At 38.9% G+C, this 11,109-nt stretch overlaps 2 protein-coding genes across 2 annotated transcripts in view; both read right to left on the bottom strand.

Moving 5' to 3' along the window:
• LOC127872564 (ribosomal oxygenase 1-like) lies at positions 1-8,356 on the bottom strand (the record flags this gene model as incomplete). The annotated part of the gene is made up of 6 exons (XM_052415890.1): positions 1-693; positions 1,479-1,702; positions 4,454-4,598; positions 4,893-4,997; positions 5,621-5,704; positions 8,282-8,356. Coding segments are annotated over 6 exons (837 nt in total), but the record flags the coding sequence as incomplete, so codon positions are not given.
• A 663-nt stretch (positions 8,357-9,019) lies between these two features.
• Positions 9,020-11,109, bottom strand: part of LOC127871297 (ribosomal oxygenase 1-like) — a 44,248-nt gene continuing 42,158 nt past the window's right edge. Inside the window, 1 exon segment of the mRNA XM_052414064.1 lies at positions 9,020-10,456. Within this exon segment, the coding sequence (XP_052270024.1) occupies positions 10,253-10,456 (204 nt within the window). The 3' untranslated portion in view covers positions 9,020-10,252.

The raw sequence follows: 11,109 nt of genomic DNA, 5'->3' as shown, positions 1-11,109 counted from the left end.
GGCACAAACTGTTGATATTTCATGGGGAACATTTGCGTAATGACACATTTCCACAGCAAGTGTTATCTGCCACCAAAGTATCCCTTGCAATCCCAGACCCTCAGCACATGATATCTTGATACCAAAGAAATCCACCTAAATCCCAGTGAAAGCCCAAATATCCCACTGAATAGGATTACTCCCAGGAAAATCAGAATAACCCTACTGAAATCCAATGATCCCACTGAAATCCAGTAAAAGTCCAATGATACCACTGCAATTCCAGTAAGCACCCATTGATCCCACTGAAATCCCAGTGACAGTCCAATGATCTCACTAAAATATCAGTGAAAGTCCAATGATCTCACTGCAATCCCAGTAAAGGTCCAATGATCCCACTGCAATCCCAGTAAAGGTCCAATGATCCCACTGCAATCCCAGTAAAGGTCCATTGATCTCACTGCAATCCCAGTTAGCATCCAATGATCCCACTGCAACCCAAGCCCCTAATCAAGAGTCCCCCTCCTCTTCCCCCTCGTCAGACGATGTATCGTCCACATGCACGTTTTGTAGGGGTTCCCCGGTGACAAGGAGGCCCTTATCATACAGGATCGTCGCTATCTCGAGCCTCTCTTCCACGGTCTCCGCTGGCAACGAGTCCACAGCAACATACTCCGGGTAGCTGTGCAGCAACAACTCTACTGCAGGGGCCAGCTGCAAGGGTAATACAGCGCTTACCAATATCTGAGAATTGTTTCAGGGGATACTTTATTATCTATTAAATTTTATTGCATGATAAAAAATAAAAACTGTGTGTGAGTGTGTGGGGATAATGAAACACTTTAAAAAAATGAATCAAACCATTGTATGTTAAGTAACGTTTCTTTTTAATTATATAAGGGTGTGACATAAAATAATCTTTCTTTTTTTTATTTTCAAAACAAGTGTCTTTTGTAGACCCAAATCAAATCCATTTTGATATTTTAAGTCTGTGTTAAACACAGCTAGAGTAATAACTGAATGCATATGATACTTGCTTAATGAACTATTTGCATATTACATATTCTACATATGCATATTACAGATTCTAAATTTAAAAAAATCTATTTAACAAATAAAGATTGATTTTTCTTAAACATTCATAGGAAGATCGAAAAAACATATTAAGCAAAACTATAAAAAAACAAAACAGATTTTACTATGCACATATTTTTAAGGAACATGTAAATTACAAAATAAAGAGTAAAGTTTAGAAGTAAGTAAATAAAGGCAAACTTTTTTGTTTGTTTGCTTTGACCGGATCAGAAATTCCACAGCAGTAAGCAATTTCACAGCGGTCAGTTATCTCACAGCAGTCAATACCGGTAATCACTACAGCCATGAGTTAACCTACATTTCTGATTAATAGTCCAGTACACTATGAACAGAGCTAGCAGATGTGATCCGCGTTTCTTTGTTTTTGTACATCAAATCAACACTATAAACAGGATCTAACCCACCTCTGCTGATATCTCAATATATTGGGGTTCTCTCCCATGGTATACGCGAGCATTCTCAATGTTGTGGTAGACCCGGACTACGTCGTCCTCAGTGATCAGGCGCAGGCACCCCTTTCTGATCAGCTTCACCATTGTGTCTGGTTCCATCTCTGTGTGATCCCGCACCGCATTACCGGCTGGGTCCCAGCGCTCACCGTGACCGTGAATGCTACAGGACTTCTCACCTGCAGAGAACCATAAAGTTCTTCAGTTGGTTTATGTTTTCAGAGTTCTAGACCAAAGATGCAACTGCATCTGTCAATTATATATAAAGTTCTTCAGTTGGTTTATGTTTTCAGAGTTCTAGACCAAAGATGCGACTGCATCTGTCAATTATATATAAAGTTCTTCAGTTGGTTTATGTTTTCAGAGTTCTAGACCAAAGATGCGACCCCATCTGTCAATTATATTTGAGTATCACTGTGGGAAAATGGGGTTTATTGCATGTGTGTAGTGGTGTCACAGATAAGCCTGTGCATTGTGCACAGCTTAATTAGGGACGAAATTTCCCCTTGTATGGATTAAAGGACAAACAACATTTAAGTCTAGGAGGAAAGTGTAAATCTGGGATAACACTTAACGCGCAAATGCATTAAGCATACAATGTTTAGGAGTTCAAGAACAGGTTTTTTTGGAGCCCTATTTTATTGCCAAAATTCGGCTATTTTCCCCATCCCAAAAAGTATACTTTTTTCCCCTTAATGTGGCAAAAAAATTCCAAATAAAAATAATTTTTTTTTTAGAAAGAAGTGTCCTATGCGTATTTTATTTCAATTTTAGTTCAATTACATTTAACAAAGTATTACATGATTTTGTTCTTTCAATTTGAATGATTATAAAGAGTTATATCAAATTAAGTATTTCCCTATAATCAGTGGACTTTTCGTTTGATATAAAAAGGCAAATGAATTTATTTTCCCAATTTCATGAAAATGCAGATAAAATTCCCAATTCCAAAGCCATGGGCTATCTTCCCAAAAAGTGGGAAAAAAAACCTGAAGTATTTTACACTAAGAAAACACAAGTTTTGCTTGTTATTTTAGAACAAGTGCATGGTGCCCTTTGCTAATTGGATAAATAGTAATTAATCCTTCAACCTAACATGGGAAGGAATTTACACTGTTTGTGTCAAAGCAGCGACCTGGGTTTAGTGCTTAGCAAAATTACAAACATTTAATCATTATCACTATCACTGTTTATTTTAATTGTTTACATTTTGTAGTAATATGACAATCAGTTAACCAACTCACAATTGTCCTTTGTAAGCTGTTTTCCCATTACATAGTGCACATATTTATGCAAGTTAATTTTAATTAAACTGTTTAGTTTAAACCTTTTTTAGCCTGATTGAATCAAATGCCTTATTTAAACACTCTCAAGTCCATTTCTTGGGTAGAACCAGTACTTGGTGTTTTTGAGGGAGACTTAAGAAAATCCCCACAGTGGGGATCAAAGTCAGATAACACATCCACTGCACCACAACGACTTTTTTGTTGTTACTTTTACTAGCTCTGACCTAGAACTTTTGAAAAGAATAACCATGAGCCCTCTCCTACCAAAGTGAATCGATTCTGACAAAATTCCCCACATTGGAGTTAACATTGCAACAAGGGCTGTTTGTAAAACGTGCATGCCCCCCCCCATATGGTCTGTCAGTTGTAGTGGCAGCCATTGTGTGAATAAGTTTTTTGTCACTGTGACCTTGACCTTTGACCTAGTGACCTGAAAATTAATAAGTGTTATCTGCCAGTCATGATCAATGTACCTATGAAGTTTCATGATCCTAGGTGTAAGCATTCTTGAGTTATCATCCTGAAACCAGTTTACTATTTCGAGTCACTGTGACCTTGACCTTTGACCTAGTGACCTGAAAATCAATAGGGGCCATCTGCCAGTCATGATCAATGTTCCTATGAAGTTTCATGATCCTAGGCGTGAGCATTCTTGAGTTATCATCCGGAAACAATTTACTGTTTCGAGTCACTGTGACCTTGACCTTTGACCTAGTGACCTGAAAATCGATAGGGGTCATATGAAGTTTCATGATCCTAGTCGTAAGCATTCTTGAGTTATCATCCGGAAACTATTTTACTATTTTGAGTCACTGTGACCTTGACTTTTGACCTAGTGACCTGAAAATCAATAGGGGCCATCTGCCAGTCATGATCAATGTACCTGTTTCATGATCCTAGGCCTAAGCATTCTTGAGTTATCCAGCAACCATTTTTCTATTTGGAGTCATTGTGACCTTGACCTTTGACCTAGTGACCTGAAAATCAATAGGGGTCATCTGACAGTCATGATTAATATACCTATGAAGTGTCAAGATCCTAGGCCTATGCGTTCTTGAGTTATCATCAGGAAACCATCTGGTGGACGGACAGACATGTGCAAAACAATATACCCCTTATTCTTCGAAGGGGGGCATAATTATGATATTGAGAACTTTGCAATTAAGAGGTACCCTGCACAAGTACTGAGGTCCACTGCAAGAACAAAGCGATCACCTTCAGTCCGGAAAAGGGGCAGACTGTTGTACCTTCAGTAAAAAAGGGGGAAGACTGTTGTACCTTCAGTCAGAAAGGGGGCAGACGTGTTGTACCTTCATTCAGGAAACCTTCAGTCAGGAAGGGGGCGGACTGTCATACCTTCAGTCAGGAAGGGAGGCAGACTGTAATAACTTCAATAAGAAAGGGGAGCAGACTGTCATACCTTCAGAAAGGAAGGAGGGCAGACTGTCATACCATCAGTCAGGAAGGGGAGCAGACTGTCATACCTTCAGTCAGGAAGGGGGGCAGACTGTTGTACCTTCAGTCAGGAAGGGGAGCAGACTGTCATACCATCAGTCAGGAAGGGGAGCAGACTGTCATACCTTCAGTCAGGAAGGGGAGCAGACTGTCATACCTTCAGTCAGGAAGGGGGGCAGACTGTTGTACCTTCAGTCAGGAAGGGGGGCAGACTGTCATGCATGAACTGCTTGCCCAGCTGGTCACAGGCAGCGTCTGTTGGCAGGTACTGCTCCATGAGGCGCCGCATCAGCGCCATGGTCCTCCCCAGGAACACCGTACGCTGCTGGCTGTCCTGTAAACACACATCACAGACATTGCATGTACAGGGTCTGTTACTCCAGGTCCAGAAATGAGAATACAGACAATAAGATCCTGAAATCAACTTTGTTCATGATGATTATTTGAAACAAACATTTTGACATGAGTACATTGCAACTTAAGGTTTATTGAGACAACAAAAAATATCCTAAAAGCAAAAAGTGTCGTCCTTGATTAGCGCTTGCAGACTGCACAGGCTAATAGGGGACGACACTTTACCCACATGCATTAACCCCCTTTTCACAGAGCAAGACTAATATGTACGTACCACGTCAGAGTTGGCCAACCCCATATAGTTGAGATAGTCTACAGGCAGCCCCTGGCGGAACATCACATCCTCCTCTATAGCTATGTCCAGGGCTCTCGGTACCAGCTGTAATCATACACAAATGGGCAGCGCTGTGTGAAAAAGGGGTTTAATGCTTGTGTGTAGTGTTGTCCCTGGTTAGCCTGTTTCGTACAGGAAATCGGACAACTTGGACAATTTAATACCTTTACACATTTTGTCCATATATTATCCCCCTAAATGGAAAACTATGCCATGTCCCCAAATGAAGATAAAAATCCGTGTATGATTATGTCTGACAGTTTCTCTTTGGGTTCCATACCAGGCTCAGATAAGCCATGATGGCTTTGTGACTATTGACAAAATGTTAATTGCTGATTATAGTGAGATAAAACTACAAGTATATGTTAATTAATATGTTTCTTCCGAATTTCATTCCTAGAATAGTCATAAATTTGTTTTTTAAGGAATATTTTGAAACAATTTCTGTACTCCACCCTGCTCATCGGACATACTTTGAGTAGCAGATACCTTGCCCATCACCTGAATCCCCTAAAATTGTTACTACATGCAGTATGCTGACCACTGACATGAAGCACCCACCATCTACCACACCTATCCAATCATATACCTTGTGTACCAGATCCCCCACCCCTATTCAATGACACACTTTGTGTAGCAGATCCCAACACACCTATCCAATGACATACCTTGTGTAAGAGATCGCCCCAGGTGTTGCGCTGGTAGCAGGACACAGTGATGTGAAGTGAATGGGCATCCTCCAGTGAGTTAGCCTGCGCAAAACATCAGATGAAATAATTGTTAATGATTGGGTTCAACAAACAATGTCTTTGGCATAATGTTGCACAAAATTCAAGTATACCTTGATAACTAGGGGTGAAAAATGCCTTGTAGATAAACAATTTATGGCACAATGTATTTCAAGTTTCATATCATGCACTTTAGAAACCTGGAAGTACGTGTAGTTTGCTTCACAAACTTTATTGAATGCTAATGTAATGCCCAAAGTTTAATGACTCATTCTGTAAAATTATTTATATTTGTCGACATAACATTGCATTGTTAGAAAAAAAAGATGTTTTGTGAATTCGTGGATCTCATTCTAGAAAAATAGAGAAGAATTTGTGATGGTTATTTTCCTCCTATGTGTTTATGTCAAACTTGTTGATAGGTCAAAGCACCAAATCAACGTAAAATAATGTCCCACAAATGATACATGTAATGATATTACAGCACCTAAGGATCCTGAAGCATGAATAGAATCTCACACATTGTCACTTCATGGCATATTTAAAGTTTCAATTGAATTGCTTGAGCAATGTAGAAGTAGAGTGCTTCATAACCTTACAACATTCTATACTAAACAGACAAACTGTCTGATCTGACAACATTCTTCAATAAACAGGCAAACTGTCTGACAACATTCTACAATAAACAGGCAAACTGTCTGACAACATTCTACAATAAACAGACTAACTGTCTTACAACATTCTACAATAAACAGACTAACTGTCTTACAACATTCTACAATAAACAGGCAAGCTGTCTGACAACATTCTACAATAAACAGACAAACTGTCTGACAACATTCTACAATAAACAGGCAAACTGTCTGAATACATTCTACATAAACAGGCAAACTGTCTGACAACATTCTACAATAAACAGACTAACTGTCTTACAACATTCTACAATAAACAGACTAACTGTCTGACAACATTCTACAATAAACAGACAAACTGTCTGACAACATTCTACAATAAACAGACAAACTGTCTTACAACATTCTACAAAAAACAAGCAAACTGTCTGACAACCTTGCTACAATCAACAGACTAACTGTCTTACAACATTCTACAATAAACAGGCAAACTGTCTGACAACATTCTACAATAAACAGACAAACTGTCTGACAACAATCTACAATAAACAGGCTAACTGTCTGACAACATTCTACAACAAGAAACCGTTGGAGAGGGGTGATGCTCCCCAAAGGTTTTTTTGTCACAATATTGCACTTGATTCATTTGCGTAAAGTTTGTACCTGATAAGCCTGTGCAGAGCACAGACTAATCAGGGACGACCCTTTCTTTCTAAATTGGATTTTCTTTAAGAGACTTTTTATAATAAAATAAGTGATTAAGGCAGAAAGAGTCAAACCTGATTGGTCTATGAAGACTGCACAGACTAATCTGACACTTTATGCACATGTAATAAGCCCAGTCCAAAAACGAGGCTACATGTAACCCTGTTCATGCTATTTGCCTGGTGTATGATACCTCCTCATTCTCAGTACCTGGAGTATGATACCTCCTCATTCTCAGTACCTGGTGTATGATACCTCCTCATTCTCAGTAACTGGTGTATGATACCTCCTCATTCTCAGTAACTGGTGTATGATACCTCCTCATTCTCAGTACCTGGTGTATGATACCTCCTCATTCTCAGTAACTGGTGTATGATACCTCCTCATTCTCAGTACCTGGTGTATGATACCTCCTCATTCTCAGTAACTGGTGTATGATACCTCCTCATTCTCAGTACCTGGTGTATGATACCTCCTCATTCTCAGTACCTGGTGTATGATACCTCCTCATTCTCAGTACCTGGTGTATGATACCTCCTCATTCTCAGTAACTGGTGTATGATACATCCTCATTCTCAGTACCTGGTGTATGATACCTCCTCATTCTCAGTACCTGGTGTATGATACCTCCTCATTCTCAGTAACTGGTGTATGATACCTCCTCATTCTCAGTAACTGGTGTATGATACCTCCTCATTCTCAGTACCTGGTGTATGATACCTCCTCATTCTCAGTACCTGGTGTATGATACCTCCTCATTCTCAGTACCTGGTGTATGATACCTCCTCATTCTCAGTACCTGGTGTATGATACCTCCTCATTCTCAGTACCTGGTGTATGATACCTCCTCATTCTCAGTACCTGGTGTATGATACCTCCTCATTCTCAGTAACTGGTGTATGATACCTCCTCATTCTCAGTAACTGGTGTATGATACCTCCTCATTCTCAGTACCTGGTGTATGATACCTCCTCATTCTCAGTACCTGGTGTATGATTCCTCCTCATTCTCAGTACCTGGTGTATGATACCTCCTCATTCTCAGTAACTGGTGTATGATACCTCCTCATTCTCAGTACCTGGTGTATGATACCTCCTCATTCTCAGTACCTGGTGTATGATACCTCCTCATTCTCAGTACCTGGAGTATGATACCTCCTCATTCTAAGTAACTGGTGTATGATACCTCCTCATTCTCAGTAACTGGTGTATGATACCTCCTCATTCTCAGTACCTGGTGTATGATACCTCCTCATTCTCAGTACCTGGTGTATGATACCACGAGGGAAGTAGAGAAGGTCCCCGGCCTCAAGGGTCACATCCAAGACTGGGGGTCCAATAAGCGGAAAGTGTCGTCCCAGATTAGCCTGTGCGGACTGCACAGGCTAATCTGAGACTACACTTTACGCACAAGCATTATGCCCAGTTTTCTCAGAACGTGACTCAAATAGATGCAGGAAAGTGTGAGCACTTGACCTGTAGTCAGAGGTAAGCGTGAACACTAACAAAAGTTGGAAGATAAAACATTAACTCTTACATACATTTACTAGTTTAACAAAACAGTATTGTCCACAGAAAAGAGACTCATATGTTCTTAAAAAAACAAGAATTACAAAAGCATATGTAAAATAGATATTCAGTCCATACAATATATACAATATATAAATATGAATTATAACCCATAAGCACTAAATATTCTGGTGACATAAAAATGTGTGCTGCTCTCTGGGAAAACAGGGCTTAATGCATATGCGCAAGTGTTGTCCATTATTAGCCAGTGCAGTCCCCGCAGGCTAATCAGGGACACTTTCCATTTGAACAGGATTTTTGACAAGATTTTTCCAGAGCGCAGACTAAAGCATTGACAATCGTAAAGACAGAGAAATCTAAGGCAAATAATACAATAAATTTAATTGGAATTTCCATAGCCACTTTGAAAATCTATAACCAGCAAATTAATTACATAATTCCATATCAAGGCGTGTTGACAACAAAGATGCATCTTTTATTAATTTTTTATTTATTTACTACCACTAACATTTTATAATGACACATGACATACACAATCAAAACATGTAAACAGTAAAATTTTAAGATAAAGAACAAGACATTTTTTCCAGAAAACAGTGCTTTTTTCCAAGGCTAAACAATCCTTGAGGATAATGATACTTAACAAACAAAGGACTATCAGCATGTATACATTGGTACTAAAGAACTAAAGTAAAGAAAATCTCAATTTAAGTCATACATAATAATATAGAAAAGGAAATATTCCAGTGAAATTGTTCAGGTGTTAATCAATATTTCCTACAGGCTATATGGTCAAAGGTCTATTATTTTCTACAGTTTAAACATTTCGGACAAAATTAACAGCAAACACACCATGTATATGAGCAGTTTTTCTTATGAAGTTCCAGCTAATTTAGTTTGGTGTTCAAAACAGAGAATAGTTGTATGTTGATTTGTTTAGCCATTTTTAACAATATTTCAGCCATATTATGGCAGAAAGTAAACCTTTGCACACTTTTACTGGGAAAATTTATCAGAATATTTTTCCCTCTATTTTGGAATTAATAGCCATATAGATGTCCAACACAAGTCGCATAGTTGGGCTGGCAAAGGAACTGTTGACTCCCAATATCCGATATTCAGTCAAGGGCTATACCCACCAAGCTAACGGGCCCGGCTGATCTTTATGGATACAAGTCTATAACACAATGTTCCGGAAGAATGACCTCTTAGTACCGGGCACAAACTGTTGATATTTCATGGGGAACATTTGCGTAATGACACATTTCCACAGCAAGTGTTATCTGCCACCAAAGTATCCCTTGCAATCCCAGACCCTCAGCACATGATATCTTGATACCAAAGAAATCAACCTAAATCCCAGTGAAAGCCCAAATATCCCACTGAATAGGATTACTCCCAGGAAAATCAGAATAACCCTACTGAAATCCAATGATCCCACTGAAATCCAGTAAAAGTCCAATGATACCACTGCAATTCCAGTAAGCACCCATTGATCCCACTGAAATCCCAGTGACAGTCCAATGATCTCACTTAAATATCAGTGAAAGTCCAATGATCTCACTGCAATCCCAGTAAAGGTCCAATGATCCCACTGCAATCCCAGTAAAGGTCCAATGATCCCACTGCAATCCCAGTAAAGGTCCATTGATCTCACTGCAATCCCAGTTAGCATCCAATGATCCCACTGCAACCCAAGCCCCTAATCAAGAGTCCCCCTCCTCTTCCCCCTCGTCAGACGATGTATCGTCCACATGCACGTTTTGTAGGGGTTCCCCGGTGACAAGGAGGCCCTTATCATACAGGATCGTCGCTATCTCCAGCCTCTCTTCCACGGTCTCCGCTGGCAACGAGTCCACAGCAACATACTCCGGGTAGCTGTGCAGCAACAACTCTACTGCAGGGGCCAGCTGCAAGGGTAATACAGCGCTTACCAATATCTGAGAATTGTTTCAGGGGATACTTTATTATCTATTAAATTTTATTGCATGATAAAAAATAAAAACTGTGTGTGAGTGTGTGGGGATAATGAAACACTTTAAAAAAATGAATCAAACCATTGTATGTTAAGTAACGTTTCTTTTTAATTATATAAGGGTGTGACATAAAATAATCTTTCTTTTTTTTATTTTCAAAACAAGTTTCTTTTGTAGACCCAAATCAAATCCATTTTGATATTTAAGTCTGTGTTAAACACAGCTAGAGTAATAACTGAATGCATATGATACTTGCTTAATGAACTATTTGCATATTACATATTCTACATATGCATATTACAGATTCTAAATTTAAAAAAATCTATATAACAAATAAAGATTGATTTTTCTTAAACATTCATAGGAAGATCGAAAAAACATATTAAGCAAAACTATAAAAAAACAAAACAGATTTTACTATGCACATATTTTTAAGGAACATGTAAATTACAAAATAAAGAGTAAAGTTTAGAAGTAAGTAAATAAAGGCAAACTTTTTTGTTTGTTTGCTTTGACCGGATCAGAAATTCCACAGCAGTAAGCAATTTCACAGCGGTCAGTTATCTCACAGCAGTCAATACCGGTAA

The sequence above is a fragment of the Dreissena polymorpha genome, chromosome 3, assembly GCF_020536995.1.
Source record: "Dreissena polymorpha isolate Duluth1 chromosome 3, UMN_Dpol_1.0, whole genome shotgun sequence".
Lineage (NCBI taxonomy): Eukaryota > Metazoa > Mollusca > Bivalvia > Myida > Dreissenidae > Dreissena > Dreissena polymorpha.
The sequence above is the reverse complement of the archived record's forward strand: the minus strand, read 5'-3'. Positions and strand labels throughout refer to the sequence as shown.